Source organism: Dromaius novaehollandiae, chromosome 24 (genome assembly GCF_036370855.1).
Source record: "Dromaius novaehollandiae isolate bDroNov1 chromosome 24, bDroNov1.hap1, whole genome shotgun sequence".
NCBI lineage: Eukaryota > Metazoa > Chordata > Aves > Casuariiformes > Dromaiidae > Dromaius > Dromaius novaehollandiae.
In genome coordinates, this window is record NC_088121.1 from 4,895,890 (window position 1) to 4,920,095 (window position 24,206).

Sequence of the window (24,206 nt, forward strand, 5' to 3'; positions counted from 1 at the left end):
ACATTCTTTACCTTGCCAGGTTTTGCTTTCGTAGCATCTCCTGCTGCCGTGCAAACATCTCCGCTTGCGCTGGCTGTAGGAACCCATAACCTGGGGACAGACAGAATAATAACACGGGGTTATTTGTGCCAGCATGCACTCCCTGCTAACTTAGGGACAGCTCTCCAGAGGACTAACTGAGCAGCAAAGGGCAGTTGTGAGCTCCCTTTTTGTTCGAAACCACATCTGTTCCTCCCACTCCCAAGGCAGTGCAGCCTGCCACTGAAACATTGGACCAGGGAGGCTGATGGGCAGCAGAAGAGAAAGGGCAGCCAAGGCAACCTGCTCTAACCACTGCAAAACACAGGTGAGTCAGAACAACAGCGATGGGGAAACAGAAAACCTGCAGCCAGGCCGTTTGGGTAAAGGAAAGTTTGTCACTGCCAGCACCTTCTCTCTACCCACTCCCCCTGGTTGGTTGTGAGCACGTCTCCTTACACACTCACCTGGTGTCTGGCACAGAGCTGAAGGCACCCCAAGGAAAGGAGGTCTCAAGTGGGGCCCCAGAGCAATATGGGGTGCATTCTGAGGTGAAAGCAGGGGCGGTGGGTGGGATATCTCCCTGCAGAAATCAGAAAAGAAATCAGTGTTGAAAATCCGGAGGCTCCATTAACAGGATCAGAAAGCCCTAGCTCAGCAAGAACATCCTTTCTACAGATGACCAGTGTTTGATACAGGAGGCTGTTCTGATACAAAAAGATACCTGTTCATCCATATGCCAGACTTGAAAGAGGGGAGAGAAAAAAAGAAAAGATGCAGAGACAGGAGGTGAAGAAAGCAGCCTGGACTCTAAAGATCCCATCTACCTCCCATCCTCCTGTTCTGATATATTTGTTTCTGGGGCCTTTCACGAAGGCTGTTTGAAGGGGCTTTGGCTGCTGAGGGCTAGCAAAGACAATGCTGATGATCCCTGTGTTTGCCTTTCCCCTCCAAAAGCCTGAGTTTTTATTCCCGCTACCTTCCAACAGAAAAGGCATGTTATATTTTGGGAGCTGGAGAGAGGGTCTGTGCAGATTTGAAGGCATCACCAGCAGGCCTTGCAAAAACCACTGTCCTGGCTGGGGCAAGGGGTGATCTTCAATTCCAGGAAGAAAAGTGGTCTGTGAGGCAGAGAGGGATACAGGAGGGATGGGGAGAGGGATGAAGCAGAGCAGGAAGCGCCACAGGGCCAGAGCTGGAGTCAGTGATGCTGACCAGAACAGGCACAGTGGATGTAAGGTGACATGTAAGCTGGAGGAGGCAGGTTTGAAGAGTGGGCAAGAGGATAATGCCCGGAAGCAAAGCAGGTGGAGCTTGCTTGCAGAAAAAAAGAAAATAATATGCAGGAAGGAAAGAGGAGCCAAGGTCTCTTCCATTAGTCAAATCTGCCCTGGGAGCCTGCAAGCAAATCTCTGCTTTCCGGCTGCATGTCTCTTAATTCCTTTTGATAGCCACTTACAACATTATTACCTTCACCAGGGCATCTAGAGGCAAAGCCAAGTGCTGTGCCGTTTATTTTCATTTTACAATGTCTCCCTATAAAATCTGCTTCAGGAAAGACTGGAGGGCAAGAAAGAGGGAGGAGCAAGAAGGTGCCTGTGACTTTGCAAGATACAGACTATACATACAACCACACTCCTATAAGTCTAAGGTGTGTGGGTGTGGGATAGTGGGAGAATCCCAACTATCCATGCTCCCGCCCCACACAGCCAGGGATGGAATACCACTGTGATTCATGAAGAGCCAGACAAGAACCATTTCGGGACAAGGGTAGGAAAATAGCTCCACACAACACCAGGTTTTCAACAATCATTGCAAGGAAAGGATTCCTGCCCTTTCCCTAAATCTTCCTGGAATAATTTTATCTTCATTCTGTGCAACAGCCACTACAAAACACTCCAACACACTGATCCACAACACAGAATGGGCTGAAATTCCTCCTTCTCCCTACCCCTGCCCATCTGCCTGTCTCTGCCTCCCCCTTCCCGTCTGTCTCTGTTCTCCTTCTCCCCTTCCTCTGACTGTCTCCATCTCTCCTTTTCGCCTCCTTCCTCCCCTAGCTCTCCTCTAAACTAATTGCACAGCTCGCTGTGTCTGGAGGAGAGCCACAGATCGATCCGTCGCTGTTGAAATGTTAATGCTAATCGTATAACCGCTCCGCCAGCACCTCGCACTTCAGTGGCAGCTCCAATTAATCTCAGGTAACGCAGCGCGTGACCTTCGGCTCAGAGCCGGGGCAGCAGCCAAGCGATGCTTATGTAATTACACCATGAAGTGTGTAATCACCTGCCCTAATCCCCGAGGCCTCACAATTAGCCGAGGCCTCGGTCGCTGGGCTGCCAAGTGCTTTGCCACCCTGGACAGCCTGCAGATGAATAACGGACAATTAAAGCGGCATGACGGGGGCTAGGAGGTGTCCGTTCGATCGTAATTAGCTGTAATCATGGGGAGACGAGCCTGGCAGACGTGCTGTTCGTTTTGTAAGAAGCAATTTAGGAAATCAAGTCGCTTTTAACCATTGCGTGGCCAGGCAAGCAGTGGCCATGCCCCCCCCCCCCCCCACGCCTTTTATAAGCAGAAAAGGGGATTCTGTAAGGGAGAAAACAACGCACAGAAGCCCCCAGGTGCAGGCTGCACACAGAAGGAAATACTAAAAAGAAAGAAAGCCTCTTGATTTTCACCAGGAAGAGAAAACCTGTGCTCAGGAAGCATACAGTTCGATGGTGATCAGGACTGGGAACTAGAAAAATAAAATGTTATCACTTTGGTGGCAGCACAGTATTAAACAGAGCCTATTTTTATGCTTTAATGTTGCACTACAGGGCCTAACTTTTATCGCTAAGGAACTCATATCTCCTCAACACTCTGCAGTTGATTCCCTCTGTCCTCTCATCACAGCTGTGCAACTGAACCAACCTCCTTGCCTTTCAAGGCCAGGGATCAGCTCACACTTTGGACTGGCAAATGAGCAATGCCCCAGCTCTGGAAGGGGTGAAGGTGGGAGAAAGCAATCACTTATCACACTGCCACATACATGGCAGGTTAAACATGCAACCCATGCTGGGGATACATCCACAGGTTTGGAAAACTCAGGGAGACACATTTATACATGCTGTCATCATGCCAGCCTGACACAGCTGCAAGGCAAGATGCAAACCAGACCATACACAGACCCCAGAGCTGTCCTCCCAGCAATGCTGGAGCTCTCCACCAAAAATGAGTGTAGGACAAAGCTGCTGAGCAAGGCCAGAGAGATGGGATGAGCTGCACGTCCCATGACTGGCACTGTTAAGATCTGTGGAGTCTGCAGTTTGGAGCCAGAGCAGGGAAGATGCATATGGCCAAATACGAAGAAATCATTGCTTCTCTCCTGCCATCCCCCTAGTGCTCAGCATCAGCCCCCAGCAGCAGGTGACTCGAAAAGAAAGCAGCTATGCTCATCAATCCCCTCTGCACTAGCATTTGAGGGACAAGGGACTCTTCTCCCTGCAGACAGAACAATATTCCCTGGGTCATCCTGCACAGCTCCCAAGGAGCAGTGATTCACACTGCCTGCATTTTCAGGAAGGGTAGGCACTATCTGCCGTCCCACAAACCCCAGTCTCCTCGCTGTCCAGGTAAGGAACTTGTTGGAACCTGCCGCTGCTCCCTCCCAGCCCATCTGCCTGCATCCGTGGCATGGAAACCCAGCACAGGATGGAGGGAGTGCGACTGGATCAAGTCCTGACATGGAGCTGGGAGACCCTCACCTGCTACAGACACAGCCAATCACTTCCAAGCAAGCTTGGAAATTAACTGGCAACCCTGGAGCAAAAAGCCCTGGAGACCATAACATAGTCTACTATGCTTTTAGACAGATGTGCATCACAACACAAATCCTTGGGTACTTTCTCAGGTAGATATCAGCCTTCATCTCCCTTTTAATGTACCTTCATCCTCTTCTTCCACCTCCCAGAGTAAGGGCTGAATTACAGCCCCATGCTCTGAGAACGAATCTATCCCTTGGCAATTACAACTAATAAGCCCTGTCCCTGCCTTGCAGAGAGTCCTTCTGTGAGCGTTACTGCATCTTCCTCCCCCCCCCCTCTTTTTTTTTTTTAATATGCCAGCTGGAGGCTTGTGAGCAGGGTATTAGGGGATTTGCACTGCATGCTGCTAAATTTGATATGTCCTTTAACAGGAGACAAATGGTTCACAAGGCTTAAAAAGTATTGACTTTTCTTTAACAATAAGCGCTAATGGCCTTCAAATAATCAATATTTAAAGTCATTATGGGGTTACGCATTATACTGTTAAAATCAAGCCTCTCACTTTAACCCTGTCATATCCTCCCAAGCCCAGAGCAGTGTTCTCCCAGCACGCAGGCTCCAAGCTCAAAAGGTAGACTCTGAGCAGAGGCTGCAACTGGGGATGTGTGAGAGGGTCAGGAAATGAAGATTGAAACCAGCAAGGCATGGAAATAAATTTAGAACGGATGGAAAAAAGGGAAAAAAAGGAATGCATGAGAGCCCTGCTTTCTTCCGCTTTGCATTTGATAGGAAGAGACACTTTAAACCTGAGGTAATAGGCAAGCAGCACACAGCTCCTTGCTGGTTCGCCATCCATAGACACTGTTCGTGCCAGGAAGGGAAGCTAAATAAAATGAAAGGGCTTTCTCAAAATGGTATTTAGGATTTCCAGGCACAAAGAATCAGTAAGTAATTGCACTGACCTTCTGGGACAGTGACTGGGTCTGGACCCATAGAGGGCCTGGTTTATGCCAGGGGAAATCTCTCCCTTGGAATCCAAACTGGAGCTAAAACCAAATTAGGCAAATCAGATCAAGCTCCTTGACCGCTGCTCTGCATGACATTCACTCAACTGGGATCTGGGGAGCAGCCCAGTGCAAAAAAAACAGAGAAAGATGGATGCGGCATCTAGAGCAAAGGGAGGGATGTGAGGCTAGGGCAGGTAAGTGCGGGAGAGAGAATGTGCCCAGAGACAGAACGTGTGCGATACCTTCCATTTTCAGAGTATAAATATGCTTCCCTAAAGGGGAGTGAATGCTGGTTTTCCCTGGGCTTCACATACACCAGGCCTGCTTTGACAAGAAGCCTTGTTCAGTTCAAGGTCTACAGCACAAACAGAACTGAGTTCATCAGCACACACATGGGATGAGCACCTTGGGTAAGATCATGCCTGGCCACATGACTGCGGAAAAACCAAGCACGTGAGGTGCCAAACAACCCGGCACTCCACGCTGGAGTTGTTACAGTGGTACTGCCGTACCCTCTCCTCTTCCAAGTCTTCTTAAAACACTGGACTCAACAGTCTTTTCAAATGAACCACTAGGTCCTGGCACTCTCTAATCCAAGTCTGAACCAATCTAGAGAAGGATCTAGGAAACCGAAACCATGAAACCAAATGGACTCTCAAGCCAGTAGCACAAGTCTACTTCTGGCCAGAAACACGTTTTGTGAGGCATATCAGTTCTACTAACTCTCTTGGACAGATGAGGAAGCTGGAGCAGAAAGGTGAAGGGCCTACTACTCTGCTAAAAGAACCTTGGGACCCGGTCACTGACAAAGCACATTTAGTGTGTCTGTGTGCACACACGTGCGTATCACCCCCTTCAGAGCCAGCCTTGCACTAATATCATTAAACCCACCGGCCTGTATTTGACCAACAAAGATAGATGCTAACTAGTTGGTAAAAGTATGGACACACCTATCTTCCCAAGCATTCAATCATCTCCCACCCACTTCACTCCAAGAAACTGAAAAATTGTATATACAGTTCCCACTAGCAGGCAAGGTCTCCATACTCCTGTCTCTGCTAGGAAGCAGCACCACCCTGGTAAATAAACCTGTGTCACCAGTGTGGGTTTTTCCCCCTTGTTTTGCTAGACATAATGGCTGGAGTACGGAGTGGCTAATTATTCTTGCCTATGAAGCTGCGGCACTTGAGAGCTGACCTGATTCCCACAGAGCTCCCGATAGGAAGCGGAAATGGAATTTTAACACCATGCCAAACAGCTCACGTCCCCCTGCAATCATGCATTATTACCTCTGCTCCCAGGAAAGGAGGTGCCATAAATCTACCTACACTTTGCCTACTTACATGAGCCGGCTTTCTTCATTTCCTCCTCCTCTGTCAGTGCCTACCTAAACCTTTTAAAATTTCCACACCTTCATAATAAACATGCACAAAGGCTGCTTTGATTTACATTGTTGATAAAGACCATGGCAGCCAAGGCTAATGGCAATAGGGAGAATGGAAGGGAGAAATTAACCCAAAGAGTGCTTTACTGCTTTGCAACACATGGCCATAGCTTCTCATGGCATGCCTAAAGACCTCTGTGGCGCTCTGGCAAAACAGCAAGAAATAGTCTGCATGTGACAGCTCCAACCAGGCCTTTATGGGCGAGAGCAGAGTGATACACGCTGACCCTCAGCGACATTCAGGTGGCTGCAGATCTCTGGGGAGAAATAACAATCATGCTAACTAACGTCAAGCAGGCTCACTAAGTCATGACCACGGGACACAGTTGTAGCTTCCTGTTTCCCAGCAGGACTCCTCAGCTCTGCTAACCGAGGATTATCATACTTGAGAGTCTGGCCAAGAAGGTAGGCCATGCAGGGAAGCAGCCTTCTCACACCCTCTTTTGGGTAGGGGATGGCTGCAGAAAAGCAATCAGTCTGTTCCACCATGTCTTGGCACAGAGGAAGAAGGAAGCACAGGAGGTGCCCAGCCAGGTCCACCATGGCAATGTTTCGCATGGTTTGTCTCAGAGCTCCTCGGAGATTACTCTACCCAGGCATTTAGGGCAGTTCCTGTATGTGCAGTCCAGCGGGGGAACAAAACCAGGGCTGAAAACATGCTATAGGCCTTTTTTCACTCTCTGCAGGCTGTTGGACAGAAACAAGGCCACAGAGCACAGGGAAGAATACAGCTTCTCTGTTTTGTTCCCACCAACAAAGCCAAGGGCTGGTCTTGCTTATATCCTTACAAGAAGATACAAATACCCTCGCTCCATGCAGCAAACCACATTATACTGCTCTTTGAACTGAGCTGTTCAAAGGCCTTCCCAAACATAGAGCATGACTTGCTTTCAAAATGAGAACCACTGTCGCAGTGCAGCAAGGTAAACTGAGGCACAGTGACTCATGCAAGCTTAACCCAAGGTCCCACAGACATTTCTCTCAACATCAAAGATAGATTGTGTACCTGCATATTCTCTCCCCACCGCCTGCCTTGCCTGGATCCCACCCCCTCCCGTCCAACTCACATCAATGTAACTGTTCGCAGGACTACTTAGAGAACTGAATCAGGTTTAAAAGTAGTGGTCTCTTCCAACCTTAAGTCCCGGCCTTCAATCGCTGTCCCCTAAGCTAGCTGGTAACTTCTCACCCCATCCCACAGCTGGGGAGGAACACAAGCCCTAAATCCAGCCCCTGCTCAGACTGCTAGATAACACCCTCTTCCCAAAAGGTTTAACACTTTCTGGCCTAGCCTAACTTCATTAACTAGAACACCTGTCTGGCAGCGAGCCGCACGTACCTCTAGATTTGATACATATCTCATTCCTTTTCAGTTTTCCCCTCCCATACGCAGCACCTCCTCATAAGCAACATCCACCCTTCCGTATGTGCTTTCGCAGCCAAGCCTCTGGCTGGCCTGGCACTTCTCCAGGCCACACATAGATGGAGAAATTTTCCTGATGACTGGCTACACTAAAACTCATCTGTCTCTGCATTCCTGACAGGTCTGCCTACAATCCACATGGGCTGCATTGGATTTTATTAGGTGGGTTAGCCAAAGTACACCCTGTAGGAAAGAGGTTTACCAGGATTCTGCACACCTATTGGTCAGAAAGAGGGAAAAACGGATAGATCTCCAAGGCTATAAAGTGAAGAAAGAAAGCTCCAAACCCAACACATACATCTACATGCTGTAGAATTAGCACTCCAGCCTGCCATGCACCCCAAGACAAAAGCCAGGGAAATCTAGATACCGGAGCCTCCCATGACTTGTCCCACGATACCCAAAGGCTTTACATCCTCTAACAGCCAGACCCCTTTCTGCTTCTATCCTCTGCTATCCTTGCCAGAAATGCATACAGCTTTAATTTATTTTCCCTGCAAAGTTCCTGATCACAGAGGGAATGGCTTAGGGCACAAAGCAAGACAAATGAGCTAGAATTTTCTGGGAGGGAGTGAAGTCAGCTTTCCACCGCTCCTGTCAGTGGAAAGGGGAAGCCTCACCTCCCTCTTTCTCAAAAAAGAAAACTCCTTCTTGCTCTATTCCATGTCCGGGCATTTATTGTCTCTCGTTCTTACCTAGGAGAGCTACAAAACACCAACTTAAACAGCTTAATTTACTCTGTACCAAAGGACAGGTTAGAGCCTAGTGTCTACTCTAGAGATTTAAGGCAGAACTGAGTTCCCACCAGCCAGTCAGTTGTGAACCTGAATCTGATATGCACGCGTGCGCAAGCCCAGACGGGCCCCCTGCGTGCACACACGTCCCAGCATGTGGCAGGCGCACACGCAAAGCCACACTTTTGCACACATGTAATGCACGAGGGTGCAAATGTCTGAGGAGGCATTAAGGCACTGCTGGGGCAAATCCGTGCACCTCCAGGGAATCCCCAACCCTCGCCCTCCCCTCTCAGGGCACTACAGCCCCGCACACACGCATCTCCAGGCTTGCAGGCACCGACCCCACACTGGAAGGGCTGCCCGTCCCCCCGTCCCCACCCCGTGCGATGCCACCGCGGCCGGAGCAAACCCCGCCCCGGGGCGGGGGCGAGACGCAGCCAGACCTCCCCGTCCCCCGGCGGAGCCGCCCCCGCGGTACCTCTCGGGGAAGTGGGTGTCCCTGTGCTGGGGAAGGCCCTGCTTCCTCCGCTGGCTGGAAGAGTTGCTGGCCGAGGGGATGTGCGCTTCCATCGCGCCGGGGTTGCGCGCCGCCGCCGCCGCCTCTTGCCGCGCCCGGAGGAGATCTGGGGAGAGGGAAGGGATGAGCTGCGACCGCGCGCGGGCCCCGCCGCCCGCCCGCTCCGCCGCCGCGGACCCACGGAGGCCCCCGCCGCCCCGCCGCCCCCGAGGCTGCTCCGGCTCCCCGCGCTGCAGCCGCGCCCCGCCGCAGCAGGGCTGCTCCCGGCCCCCGCAGCCGCCCGGGCACCACGGCTGCTCCCGGCCCCCGCAGCCCCCCGGGTGTCAGGGCTGCTCCCGGCCCCCGCAGCCCCCCGGGCGCCACGGCTGCTCCCGGCTCCCGCAGCCCCTCGCAGCTCCCCGGGCGCCAGGGCTGCTCCCGGCTGCGGCACCCCCCGCAGCCCCCCGGCTGCTCCCGGCCCCCGCAGCCCCCCGGGCGCCACGGCTGCTCCCGGCCCCCGCAGCCCGGCGCCGCAGCCGTGCGGGCGGGCGAGCTGTCGAGCTGTCAAGCGCGGGGGAGCGCGCCGGCCCCGCGGCTCGCCTGCCCCGGGCTCTCACACGGCAGAGCAGGCTCTTGGCGGGATCCGCCTCCGCCGCCAAGGGAGTTTGGCAGCGGAGGAAATTGTGCAACTACGGGAGGGGGTGGATTGCTGTTTAATTGCCTTCCTGCTGGAGGGAGGGAGCGAGCGAGCGAGCGGGCGGTGGGGGGAGACAGACAGGGGAGGGAGGCTTTCCCGAGCCACCGCCCGCTCCCCGCGCCGCGCAGCCGAGCGGCACCGCCGGCCCCCGCGCCCCGCCGGCACCTGCGCCGCCTCCCCGCGCCGCCTCCCCGCGGAGCGCGCCGAGCTGCTGCCGGGCGGGCAGCCGCGTCCCCGCCCGCGGCGTCCGCAGCGCCGCTCCCCCGCGGGCCCCCGCCGGCGAAGCCGTGGTGGGGTGATGGCTGGCCCCAGTAGCTTTGTACATGCCCAGCACAGCTCTGCCGCAGGCCAGGGAAGGGCTGGACGGCAGGGCACAGCAGAGCAGAGCGGCATGGGGTGCACAGAGGGGCCCCCCCAGCCTGAGGCACAGCACTTTCCTAAGAGCGCAGGCTGCAGGTCAGAAGAGAGATGCACCCCTCAGCAAGCCTGCACTGCTGTGGCACCATTGCAGAACGCCTTACTGATCACAGTCCCTGCGCAGTGCCAGGCCACAGGCATGTACAGTCATTCCGGGGTGGGTGCCAGTATAGACAAGCTACCCACATTCATGCCAGTGACACGGGACAGGCAATGCAGCCTTGGCCAGACGTATCACAAACATGTTAACCAGAGGCTCACAGGGTGCTCCAAGGAGGGCCAGGTGATGCAAGCAGCACCGTGTACCATTCCACTTGCCTTCCCCCAAGAACACCGCAGGTGGACAGACCCATGAGAAGGTCAAGTGACACAGACACAGGTACCAGCTGCACTGAAAGAGGCTCTTTCCAGAGTGCTACTCTTTTGCAGCTAAGCCTCTGGAGTCTCTTGTTTATCTGAAGACACCTGATACACAACTTGCTTAATAATCCCACAACAAAACCTCTGCTGCGATTCACATGACACACAGGAAACGCATACACACAGATGCACGCTTACAGGAAACCTCCTTCATACATTCACCCTGCAAAAGGAAACAAAACAGCCAGGAGGAGAAGGAGAGGAAGAGTTATCTTAATGAGCAAACCTTGGTCAGGATCAACTTGTACATTGCCATTTCAAAGCCCTCCACATGCACTAGCATATTAGTCCTCCCTTGGCAACCGATTCATAAGGGAAAGTCAATGCAAGAGTGCTGTACAACCCTGGTAGTGATATACTTGCCCTCTCCCTGCTCTCCTTCATCAGCATGCCATTTTCCTTCTAGTTCTGGAGTTCCCAGCCATGCATGTTCCCATTAACCACATGACATGTCCAACCTAGTTTGAACCCCACCAATCAAACATTTTTGGGACAGTCGGGGCTGAAGCCCTGTGGTGGGCAGCAAGTTGCGACGGAAATGCTGTCACTGCTGCTATCTGTGTTGTCAATAAGCAGGACTTCGGTGCTTGAATGTTTCTAGCCACATTCATGTGCATGCACCAGCCCCCCAAATGAGGGAACAAACATTAAAATGATCTACAATTTTGAACTGCAAAGATATGTAAGAGAGAGTGAAACAACAAACCCCATTAGTTCACATAAAAAGCCTAGAGAAATCTCCAAGCCAGCGACCATGCACCTTCGATGTTTATAAATTAATTATCTGAAAAACCCAGGTCACTCCTTATTGCCACAGTGCCTGTAATTTAGAAGTCTGGCATGCAGCCAATTCCAGAAGCTGCATTGATCCTGAATGACCGCAACAACCCCCCACACGCACACCCTCTCGTCTCCTCTTTCTCTCCCTCCTTCCCGCTCCTGTGCCGCTGCCTCCTCGCACGGCCCCCCCTCCGAGGAGCTGTTATTTACAATCCTGCACTCTGACAGTTGGGAAATCAGCTTGATTGACAGGGGGACGCTGGCGGATGGAGGTTCCAGGCAGAGACAGACTGAATTCAGAATGCGGGATGAATGCCACTGGGAGAATGGGGACGGAGAAGGGAGGGAGAAAAGCAATTAAAAAAAAAGATTTTTAAATTATTAACATTTTTTGAATTATTAATGTTATTGGTGCCTCCATGTGAGCCCGCAGATAAACTGCGCTTTGTACTGGCACTAATAATTTATAGCCCAACCACAGCCTTGTGGTGGGGAGACAATCCAAAATACACTAAGTTTTGTCTCGTCAACGTTACACAAGAGAGTCTGTCTGTGCAGACTCCTTTTCTCCCTCTGCCCACCCCAAAACCTCAGTACGACCCCTCCCCCAACAAATGCTGAGGAGACAAATTAATCATAATCATAAAAAATACGTCAGGCTTTTAATGTAATGAGCTACTTTACTCATTACATGGGGGGAGAAGGGGGCGATACCAGCTGTTGTGCCGCACACACTCTGCCTGGATGTGCATGTTCTGCATGTCCACCAGCCACCCGGCGCCCGGGTTAAGTGGTACACCACGACTGTGTATTACTATACAGGAACATATAACACATTTTGTACTGAATACATGCTCTGTTGTATTCGACATGGTCTACATAGACCAGTGTCTATGGATATTCAGCATTTGCATGTCTGATACATCACCCTTTTGCGCATGATGCATGTTACATACTGTCCTTTTGTGTACCGTACTTGTATTCACTGCATGTATGTGTGGAAACGCCAGCTCTGTAGTGCATGATGTTGCCCCATACCTAGGTACTGTGTCTGCCCGAGCTCTGCACCTCCTTGTAAACGTGTGGGATAGCTGAACACCACATACAGAGGTATGTGCCACGTTCACTACAGTGTGTGTCAGCGTTCGTTTATGCCATGCCTCTGCTGATGAGCAAATCCTTACCCTACAGCAAAAGGGATCGCCTTCCCACCCCCAGAGAAGCCAGAGACACCAATCAAATCAGAGTGGAAGGGAAGACAGCCTCTTCATTAACCTAACAAGCAGCCCTGGGGATTTACACTCCAGACTGGAGATTCTCCTCCAGTTCTTGCTGGATGCTTTGCTGATGCTGCCTGTGCTCCTTCTCTGGAGCCAGCCCTCCAGGGCCTCGGGTAGGAAGCAGCACAGGGGGCACAAATTCTTGCACTGCACCGGTTTTCAATGGTGCTTCAATCCTCTGCTTCCAAGACTGGAACAGTGTCAGCTCTTCTTTCGGCCCTGCTCAGCCTGATCCAGACAGCTCAGTCACTTAGCCAACCCCTCTGTAGCTTCTCCTGCATCAGAGGGCTCAGGTACAAAGCATAGCTTTTTACTGTGGCCAAAGCTGAGCCCATGCCAGCACGCTTTGCTCGTCTGAAGGAAGAAGGCAGGGTGTCCACACAGGCTGAGGACTGTCGAGCACGTGCAGGGATGCGAGTGGCTCCGGCACTCTGCAGAGCGGTTCCCAAGGTGGCTCCCGTAACTGCCTAGTGCCCCCTTTAGGCACTGCACGGGATCCTACAGCCGGGCTGGATTTAGCTGTGCTTCCTCCACAATTGAGGGCAAAACCTGTCAGCAATTCTCCAGTCCATGCAGGAACCAGTAGATCCTGGTGCCGCAAGACATTTCTCCCCTCAGGACACCACTCAAGCCCCAGGACAAGGCAGCAGCATGGAACAAAAGCATCTGTTAATGTGGAGGCTGCTTCAGGACTAGGTTTTGGATTTTCCCCTCTTTGCACTCACGTAACTGAACAAACACAAGCCCCTTTTAAAAAGTAAAATGGAAGCATGTTCTCTTGAACATAGATATCAGTGCAGAAATACTCCTGTGCCACTAAAGCCTAGAAACAGCAGACAGGCAGGTATCGTGGAGCTATAAAAGCACAACATGCAGCGTACACAACAGGCCCCAATTAAAGAAGGACCAGAGACTCCGTCAGCTATCCGCAGTGCACAGTTCAGCATCCGAGAACTGCACCACCCTGAAGAGGTCTGGGGACAATCTGTTACTGCTTGAAGCTGCTATCCACAGATCATTATGACAACACCCTGATGAAGCCCTCATCGCATGAGCATATACTGTGTATAGAAGAGGTTTTCTCCCTTTCAACAAGTCGTCCCTCACTTTTCCACAGCAGATCTGGTTTCAACTAGTGAAGGACCAGATTAATCCTTGGTGATGTAAATACAGTTACTTTCAGCAGATGATACCTGATACCATGGATGAACCTGTCCCACTGACTTAAGCATTGGTCTGCTGAGCTGTCTTTACAGCACCTTTGCTTCACCTGCATATTTTAGTAGTCTCTAAAAACATAGGACACCTAACTGTCATGAAGGTGAAAGGTCATTAACATCAGTTCACGTCACGTCTGCCTGTAGCAACTTCTGCACAAACTTTCCAAATCTAACATTATCAATGCTCAACCAAATCCTGCAACATCATCTTGCTGCTTCAGATCTCGTCAGCAAGTGGCCTACATCGCAAAACTCCCCTGCATTACACCAACACTCATTCCTCTTGCTCCACACTGTGATCCAAACGAGACTTATTCTGGGGTTTCTGAACATTTAGACTGACATGAACTCTTGAAACAAAGGAAGAAAAGAACCCCACACACACTGCAAAATACACAGCAGCAATGTTGCAGCCAATTCACTGCAGTAAACAGATGCTGAGCCCCCATAGGTAACTACAGAAAGCATTGTCATTTACAGACGATTGAGAATAGATTCACCCACAGACGTGGTAGGATAAAGGGTATGCAGGTCCTCCTTAGCACCGTCTGTATTCACTGCATAATAGACATGTGACACAGCAGCCCATACATCCTACACACACACACACACACACACACACACACAGAGAGGACTTAAGCAAAGTCTTACAAGACTTGTATTAAGTGGCATATCCAGCCCCTTGTCTTCCCATCTGTCTGTACCTCCATGGCTGGGCACTGCCATGCTGTTAGCCAGCTGGTAGAGACGCTGCTGCTGCTGCTCTTCAAACGTGCTGTGTTCATTCAGTGCTGACATCATGCGTCTGTAGTGCTCCTCTGGGGTCATCTGAGTCACTGAGTCCTCAAGCAGAGGGGTGTGGGAGTTTTCTGAAGAGCAGAAAGATTTAGGGTTTTTTTCCACAAAAAAATACTACAGGCAATCAGAGGTACATGGACAGGGCAAAAGAATCAGAAAAGTGGGGCACGGGGAGTTAGCACAATCTCCCACAACTATCTTGTACACACTGAACTTGATGTACCAAGCTGCCAAACCCAGCTACCTTCATGGTCTGAGATGTACCACTATATGGAGCAAATACACACCCACCACTCACTAAACCTCCAAACATGCAAACCATTTATATACAGAAAAGTGTATAGCCTCGATTGCCACAGCACACACCAGTGCACACATACACACACAAGGTTTTCCTTGCATCTAGCACAGACATACACACTTATGTCTTAGCCTAAACAATAAACCAAGAACTCATGAACTTTTTTTTTAAAAAAAAAAAGCTGAAAGCATTGTATTATGATCACACAAAATTGCAAGCAAGCTCATTACCCCAAAGGGGGCAAAGAGGACAGGCAGGATGAAAAACTTAACTGTATTCTCATCCTTTCAGCTTAGGGGATACGAGTTCTTTTTTCAACTACTACCTAAGCAGACAAGCACCTCTCCCCTCCATGTTTCTGAACGTGGCTCAGAGCAGACAGCTAGAGACACAATAATGTGACCTGTCACTAGAGAGATGTTCAAGCACCTACTTTAGGTGATGCTGAGAACTGTACGACAGACAGCGATGACAGTCCACCTCTTGAAGGGAAGTCACAAAAGCAGGCCGTTTCAGATCCGTATATATGGCTAAGCACCCCGTGGCCATTACAATTACACCCAGCATTCCTTCCTTTCCACCTTCCTGGCATGACTGCACAGTGCAGAACTGAGGCTCTTCAAGGAAGAGAGGCCCTGCCTGCTCCCTGTGCAGTAAAGGACCCAGTCTAACAACCAGGGAGATAAAACCACAGCAGCTTTGTGTTTACTGTAAGCAGAACTCAGAGTAATTACTGCTTCTCCGCCTTGGCGGTTGCAGCTCTAACACTGTTTTATCGTGGATCTTCCCCACAGGCAAAACCTTTTCATTACTCACAGAGGAACTCCCAATAACTATTTAAACAGGCAGAAGGGGAGGGAGGCAGTGGCAAGGGCTCGCACTATGCTACAGTCACAAGATCACCTTACGCCATGCACCCCAGATTCCTGCTCCTTAATTCACCTCGTTTCTCAGTCAGAGTCCTTCAGGCCCCATGGCAGGTGGCTGTGCTGCCAGGATGGCTCCAAAGTCAAGGTGGCAGCTCTCAGCACAGACCATTTATTTTACACCAGCGTCAGCACTGTAGTGAACGTGCAGGCACTGGATACCTCACTGGGAAAAGCTTTGAATCTCTCTCTCAGGTGAAAAAGGGGACCCTAAGCCAGCTATGAGAAAGTCTGCAGCAAAAACAAGACCTGTCCGAGAGACAGTGCCCACAAAATGTGGCTCTGTCACAGTAGCTTAGGGGCTGTTTCACTTTTGCCTCAGCTGTTCGGCGCAAGAGGCCATTAGTTGCAAGTGCTGTCTGCCACCAGACTCATGATGAAACCACGCATACAACAGCTCAAAACTTGGGGGTGCTATTCTCACAGGCAGTAAAGAAATCATCTCCTCCTCAAAACATAGGAAGGGCCAAAAATCAACCAGAGCGGCACAAAGCTGCAAGAAAAAAGTGCTGTTGCATCAGCAGCTCATGAGGCACTCTTTCTCTGCAAGAGGGAAATGACTGGTCCCTCCAACTGAGGCCAGCAGCAGAGCTCAGCAAGGATTCTCACTCACCATAGCAATTCATGGCTGTATCTGCAATCACTGATCCCCACCCCAGTGACACGTGTCTGTACCTTAGGGTGCCCAGACCTCCTCTGCAATTCACAGGTTCACAGACTGCTTCAGGCTAGCGTGTATCAGGAGCTGGACCCCCACCCAGTACTGTGTGCATCACTCACAAACCTGACCCATAAGAGGAAGACTGGATCATATACTGTGCCCCCACTGATACTCCGGTCTGCGCCAACTGCTTCAGTTCTCTTCTGATGATCTTAACCAAAGGTCTAAGAAACAAAGCCGTATGCCACACTCCCGACTTAGGAAAATCAATGAGTTTTTTTCCACAGCTGTGTCATTAGAGAGAAAAAAAGCAGGGGGGAGGGGAGTTAATAACACCAAATTACCATAAACTCTATCCGATCAGCCTCAGAGCAGATTTCAGGTCCAAAGAGGCGGGGGGAGAGACTGGGGGTGGCAAGGGCAGGCTAAGAGGAAGGAGGAGTCTGCAGAGAAAGGCTGGATTTCCACACTTAAAACTTGAAGATTTCACATGACTCAGCCAGCGATAATTCCAGCTCTGCTGAAGCTTTTCTGTCTGCTTTTGTCATTACCGGGGGTAATGCGGGAGACTGATCTCGTCAAATCTCTTCCAGCCACCAGGTGTGAAATGGACTCTGGCGCGGCCGCTCGCAAGGCACAGCCGAGGCCGCGTCTGCGGGGCCTCCGCCAGCCTCGGCATGCCTCCCCGCTGCCTCGAGCAAGGGGAGCACAGCTCTCCCGCGCCTCTTCGCCCCGAGCAACGGGAGCACAGCTCTCCCGCGCCTCTTCGCCCCGAGCAAGGGGAGCACAGCTCTCCCGCGCCTCTTCGCCCCGAGCAAGGGGAGCACAGCTCTCCCGCGCCTCTTCGCCCCGAGCAACGGGAGCACAGCTCTCCCGCGCCTCTTCGCCCCGAGCAACGGGAGCACAGCTCTCCCGCGCCTCTTCGCCCCGAGCAACGGGAGCACAGCTCTCCCGCGCCTCTTCGCCCCGAGCAACGGGAGCACAGCTCTCCCGCGCCTCTTCGCCGCGCCACCGCAGCGCAGCGCCCCGAAGGAGGCGGCCACAGGGGAGCGGGGCGCTCAAAGGATGCGGGCTGTCTGCTCAGCCCAAACGACACGTCACTGCCGCACAAGCTTTTGCCGAGCTTTTCTAAGGCTCTATCTCCCCAGGCAATCCCAGACAGCGCAGGAGCACCCGGGCTGTCTCGTCTCCTTCACCACAGAGGCACACGGAGCAAACCCGCGACAGAGCAAGGCTCCCTTTACTGAACTGCAGTGTGGGACTGTGAAGGCCACCCCTCCCCTTGGAAAAGGTTAAGCACACTGCTGCAAAAACCATGTACCCCCAGATTCAAAGCCGGGTCTCGGTCAGTACCTTTAGGGTCTTCGCTGCCTGAGCTGTTATCTCCCAGGGCACAGAGGGCCTGTACCTGCTCCCACCATATTCACCAGTGTGGTCTTGGGGGCCAGTGAGGTTGCCGCCAACTTCAGTTTTAGCAAGAATGGGACCAAATATTGTTTTCTAATTGGACAGTTGCCAAATCAAACAAGATGTGGATCCAGACACCCCCTGCTCCCAACAAAAATTGGCAGAGGCTGGATCTGAACTGCTCAGCTGAAGTCCAGCTCCAGTTCTGGTCTACTTCATTACCCGAAGATGCAATAAGACTGTTTTGTTTTAAATGATCTACAATAGCAAAGAAAAAAGAATGGTAGAAAGAGCAGTGTATGAGGTCATCAGCCCACCCCAGGGGCCAGTGCAACATTGTTCCCTACCCTGGATTTTCCAGCATTTAGTCCAGCCTAGTTTAAAATCTTCCCAAGTGATGAGGCTTCTACCAGATTTTTCAGCTGTTCAAATAGGAACAAAAATATTCTTACTGATTTTCTTTTTGCAGTCTTCGGTTTTATTCCATGTCTCGAGGTATCAGAGAAACAGATCTCCAGACATGCTGTTGCCACGGGAGTGAGGGTTTTTACTCGGGGAATTGTCTCCCAGGGAGAGAGCTTCCTCCGTGACCTGCCAGCACAGCCCTCGCTCGGAGCCGCTGATACGCTTGCATTTCCATATTAGACGCGAGAACGTTCTGCTCTGTTTGACAGCAGCGCTGGCATGGCCCTGTTTCCACCGAGATAGGGCTCTCTTTTGATCTCTGGTGTGCACACTGCGAGCACTGGGGAGGGGGGAAGGGAAGGTTACTGCTTCCCTGCTGGAAGGGTTTCCAGCCCTACAGGTGTTTTTTCACTCAGTCAGAGAGAGGGAGTGATTTACTTGGCTGCCTCTGTTCTCCTTGCCTTGTCAGGCGCAGCCACGGCAGTGCGAGATGTGCCGCGGGCACGGGGTCACTTCTCCTCTTCAAAAGGCTGTTTTGGAGACAATGCAGCTGTGCCCTGAGCAAGAGCTGTATCCAGGGCCAGCATGTGAGGGAAAGAGGGAGATTCCCTGCCTTGGGCTGTACGCCTCTGCAGAGAAGCACACAAAGCAGAGGAGTGGCACCCAGCGAGGCACGGCACAAGGGCAGGGGGGAAAGGAGGAGTGCACCACGGGCAGACCCAAGGCAAGACCTGCCTCCTACCAGAGCATGGCATGGGGCTGCAGAGGCCATGAAACTCCAGCCAGTCCACTTCAAAATCCCATACTGCACTGACAACATCTGGGTTCCAGCCAAGCTCAGGGCTCCAGCACAGGTTCATGCATTTACAGCACTGCTCTACAGCAGTGGTTCCCAAATTCCGGGCAGCTAATCACTAGGGTCCCTGGAACGTTTGGAAAGCGCTTGTCAAGCAACAGAGATCCTTCTGTTTCCAACCACCACCTCGCAGTACAGAGCTGGGAACACAGGGATCGTTTTCCAACCATTCCCTCCGCAGTACTGGTACCAGCGGAATGCTACCTGGCTGCCAGCAGGATGGGAAGTCTCCTAGGAGTTCTCAGCTGCAAGATGCTCTCAACTGTTTGGGGCTTAAGACATAGAAACACCAGCCCTGCCTTCTCCCTCTTCTCGTGGCAGGGGGTGGGCCTCAAAAGCATACAAGATTCTGTCCCTATTCCCCCTCCCTCTTGTGATGGTGTGCTGGCACCAGCACAACCCAAGCTTCAAACACCTGCCATGGTGTTGCAGAGAGCAGCCCTATGATTTAATATAATAAAAAACAGGTAACATAGGCATTATAAAAAGGTCCAGCTTAGGAATTCCATGCCATCTTACACAGGGAAGGCTTTCTGAGAAAAAAAGTGGGAGCAGAAATTGAAAGTTTGCTTTTATTCAGGGCTTCCTGGGAACACCTCTCTAAATGAGTCAGGGGAATCCCTGACTGAGTCATTCAGAGTTAAAGAGCAGGATTAAAACCCTGGGTGCACTGTGCAAAGCCAAGGGTTGTTTCTTATCTTCCTCACACTGCCTTCAACCCACTCAAGTAAACAAAAATGGTGGGAAGGACAGGGGAAAGGAACAGACTGGGATTGATTGACCCTGCTGCTCCAATGGCAAAAACATTGATTTGTGCAAGTTTGGGCCCTTTACTAGGGTGAATCCAAAAACAATAGTTTGGTTTCAGACAGCTTGATTAAAGTTTCACCCATTCTCAGCTAGGCCACATAGGTTGCTATTACCTGGATTCATTTTTTAAGTATGGACTTCTATGGACCAGATGATCTTTAAAGGTCCCTGCCAACTTCAACTGTTCTGTACACATTGTCTTGGGATTACCAAGAACATAGACCAGCAGAAATAGGAAAGCAGACAGCAGATGCATTGACTCCTATGCTCTTATATAAGAAACACATTTCAGAATCCAGAGAAGCATCCCACTGGAACATACCTGTACATCTGCTAGAAACTTTGACAATAACAGGAAAAGGTCAGATGAATAATGCAAGGTAAACAGGTAAAGAGTAGTAGTATATGGGGTACCCCTTCACACCTTTCAAAAAAGCCCAGTAAAAAAAACAACGTGCTCTTAATTGGAATAATTAGTTAACAGGCACAAGAGGATTACATGAAAAAAGATTTAGTATGTTCTTAGGTAGTGTTAGCAACATTATACAAAATGACACTAGTATTCAACATCCTTTCAGAGCACGTTGCTTTTCAGATCATGATTTGGGGGCAAGGAGTCAGGAATCAACTATATAAAGGAACATAACGTAAAGTTAAGATGTAATGCAAGACCCCACAATAAATCCTATATATCGTGATATGGGTACTTATTTTAAAAAAAACTTCAGGACAAACTGCTGCATACAACTGCCCTTTGGGATTCCCTGGATTGGTTGAGTATATACCTTGAAGAGCCTCAGCTGCTGGACTCCAAACCCATGAAACAGGATCTAGCTTCAGGCAGCCAGCTTGCCCCCCCTCCCCCCCCCCTTTTTTTTTTAAGAGGACAAAAGAGTGCAGGTTAGGCAACAGTGATCGAGGCAGGCACTATTGACAGCTAATTAGTTTGAACTTAACAACAAAGCCTCTAAGTGAACGGCCTGCAAAACCTCATTTGCGCAACCTCGGAGACAAACTCATTAACTGCAGGCTCCATTACCCACTCCACTTCACCGGTCGTAAAGAAAGTTTTAAAATCATGTTTATAGGAAGGAACCATAAAACAAATCAGGAGATTAAAAAAATCTCTAAAAAAGAAACCTTCTGCAGATTCCATCTCTATAGGAACAGTGCCATAAATGCATACGGAACAACTAGGCAGCCCTGCTCTTGCTGCTAAGCTTCCCTTTTTTCCTTTTAAAGGAACAGATGCCAACACGATAAGCCTGTGTATATTTTTTTTATATTAAACATCTAATCAAGACATTCTGCCTGAAAAGTAGAAACACCCTTAAGATCTACCTCAAAAGCTGCAGCTTGCTTTTTAAAATCATAATATAATTATTCTAATTAAGAGACAATTCCCTCCCTGCACTGCAAGCTTCTCTCCGATTAGATAAAGAAAGCACAGTGCACTGGTAGCCTTCCTCATGCACCCTCAGAGCCGGATACTTACAGCTCCCATACCACAGCCTCTTGCAGCCCTCCCTCAATTCCCTCCCTAATTTCAATTAAGTTCCACTCTTAAGGAAAGAGGAAAAGGGGAAGGGGATGAGGGAGGCAGAAGCAGCACTTACCCTTCGGGGACTCGCTTCGGGCTTTCTTGCTTTCTAAAGGACACTCACTGCTGCTGTTGGGAGAACATACTCTTCTCTTGCCTAAAATTTCATCTAGAAGAGAGATGAGAAACCTGAGTATCAGATAAGGCTGTACTTTCCTCTTTGCAGAATCAACCAGAGAGACTTAGGTATTTTTGCTTCTCTCTCTCTCTCTCTCTCACACACACACACACACACACATACACACACACACCACAAGCAGAGGAAAAAAAATTAAAGTAAGAAAAATCATCATCTTGAGAGCCTTGATCTGCTTTCCTAATCATGCAGTCCAAAAGCACATAATGACTATTCACACACTGATCAATGCAATGTTTTAAAGCTATAAATTCTGAATCCAGTTGATTTCCTTACTGAGTTTCATCATTTGTTCTGTTGCCTTTTGTCCCCCTGGTGTTTCCACTCCTTTCATGCCCTGATGCAAAGCAACTGGGGGAGAGAAAGGGGAGGAAAAAAAACAACACACACACACACAAAAAATGCACAACACAGATCTCTGAATCTTCCTACCACACTCTCTCTCTCTCTCTCTTTCTCTCTCGCTCCCTCTCTCGCTCCTCTTGAAAACCTCAAGGTCCTTAGCAATCTTCCCTCTCTAAATTGTACGGAAATGCTCAAGCCTTTTGCATTAGTGGAGCCCTACAAACCAACACAAAATATCTAATATACAATTACAGCATCCCCAAACAGATTTAAAATCAATATCCTCCCATAATAATGCTGGGGAAACTGAAAGCATGATGTTGCATATGGGCAGGAAGGAAGAGACTGTTTGTCACTGCAAGCATCAAATTCTCATCTATCAAGGGCTTGTTAAAGATGCAGCATCTTAAAAAAGAAAAAACTCACAAGCAAGTACCATATTTGAGCGAATATATGTTGCACCTATGTGTCAATATGCATGCAAAGCTTCTGCAATTTGCCCAATGTGTGTTAGTCAAGAAAGGTTACAAAACCCCTTGGTGCTATTTATCAGAGCAACAAAATTGTTTCTGTTCCAGGTGACATTTTAAGCCAAGCAACTGTCGTTCATACTCAGAGTCACTCCGCATTACTTCAAATTCAGCTAAGCAAGCCCAGGTTCCTGCCTTGGCATTGTATTCATCAAGACATCCAGGATACGGATCTGTAGCTGACACAGTCTGATCAGTGCCGAGAACAGACAGCTAAGGTGCGGAGGCAGAGCCTGCCAGGCAATGCCTTTATGCAAAGAGCAATTCTGGAACTCTGCAAAGTTACAAGTGGCATTTCAAGGTTTTAAAGAGCACAAGCTGCCTCCGATCTTATCTTGCCATGACCTTGTCACCCAGGTTGTTAACAAAGCTAGCACTCACAGACAACTGCAGAGGTTTGCAACTGTCCATATGCAAAAACCAAAGTAAATACAACAAAACAGTGGCAATTGGAAATCAGATGGGAAAGGGTGGAGCCAGTCAGTGACAGCACTTAAGTTTTCAAATTTCACATTCCAGGTGTTGAGTCAGCCTTTCAATTCAACTTGAATTTTATCAACCCTCTTGCCTCAGTTTATCCATTAAGTGACTTCTCCAAAGCCACAGGAAGTATCAGCTTGGCAAGCCAGGATCAGAGCTAGGAAGTACCTGGCCACACAGCACAAAGAGTCACAAGCCACCTCCCTGTGGAACTCTTCATTCTTCATGTTGATTTTCCTGGAAATGTTAGTCTTATGCTGCAAACCCTCAGTGCTGAAGGCCAAGATCATATATTCTCCTCAGAAGTGTTCTCATCCGGGATTTGCGGTTTTGAAACAACAAAGTCCCATTGCTCTGCTTACCCCTCCCAGCTTGGGCAAGAGACAGCAAAACCCATCAAGGCTTGTTCTTATGTATTTCAGGCAGAAGGGACTCCATGGAGGAACTGGTGACAGAAGTACCAGTTATGTGTTAAAGCAGTTGTAACACGAGTAGTAAAGATTGTTTAATTTCACAGCTCCACCAAGGCACCTCATTACCCTCCTATTGCTCTTTCTCTCCTCTTTTTCCACCACCACCTCCACAAACCCATCCACCAGGCATTCACTTGGACTAGCACCAAGGCCTGCTATTCCAAGACATGTCAACAGGAGAGGCTGCAAGGCCCATCTCGCTCCCAACCCGCTGTACAGTACCAAGACTGGGCAGTAACTCTGAAGTAATATCAACTCCATCAGACCCAAGTCCCGCCAGTCTCCAAAACGCCAGCCTCTTGGCACACACGCAACTGAGCTGCAGCTGCATGAACAGTGAGGTGTGCCAGTCTGCCGGTCATACCACAGGGAAAGGTCTGAGCTGTTTTTCGGTCAAGATTTGAACTTGGCCCTTCAGAGACCTCTACATTAGCTCATTAACCTCTTGGGGGATCTGCAGCATCTTCCTTCCAGCATCTCTCATTCACATTGTACCAAAGCACCAAATCACACACACTGGGTTAGCATTTGTGTCGTGCCCCGCCCCCAGCAGTTTTTACAGCAGTCAGATCATGAAATGAAAATTTTCCTCTCATCTTCGTTAAGGTAAAGTCCTGGGATGTGTCAGAGACTGCCCCTACCCCTAGAAGTTTGGGGACTAAATTGACACAATAGATACTAAGCAAGGAAAAAGGAATAATTACCATCAGCAGCCAGAATTGAAGCACAAAGATCTAACAACCTGCCCAAAATTTACAGAGTCAATAGGAGAGCACAAGACTGAACACCA

At 50.0% G+C, this 24,206-nt stretch overlaps 1 protein-coding gene across 9 annotated transcripts in view; it reads right to left on the reverse strand.

Moving 5' to 3' along the window:
* SAMD11 (sterile alpha motif domain containing 11) overlaps positions 1-24,206 on the reverse strand; it is a 201,076-nt gene that overhangs the window by 17,216 nt on the left and 159,654 nt on the right. For all 9 annotated transcript variants that reach the window (XM_026100617.2, XM_064525517.1, XM_064525518.1 and 6 more), the window contains 5 exons: positions 21,469-21,561; positions 14,393-14,557; positions 8,857-9,001; positions 486-601; positions 12-90 (listed from right to left, as the gene is read on the reverse strand). In XM_026100617.2, coding sequence (XP_025956402.2) covers positions 12-90; positions 486-601; positions 8,857-9,001; positions 14,393-14,557; positions 21,469-21,561 — 598 coding nt within the window. The remainder of the gene's footprint in view (positions 1-11; positions 91-485; positions 602-8,856; positions 9,002-14,392; positions 14,558-21,468; positions 21,562-24,206) is intronic.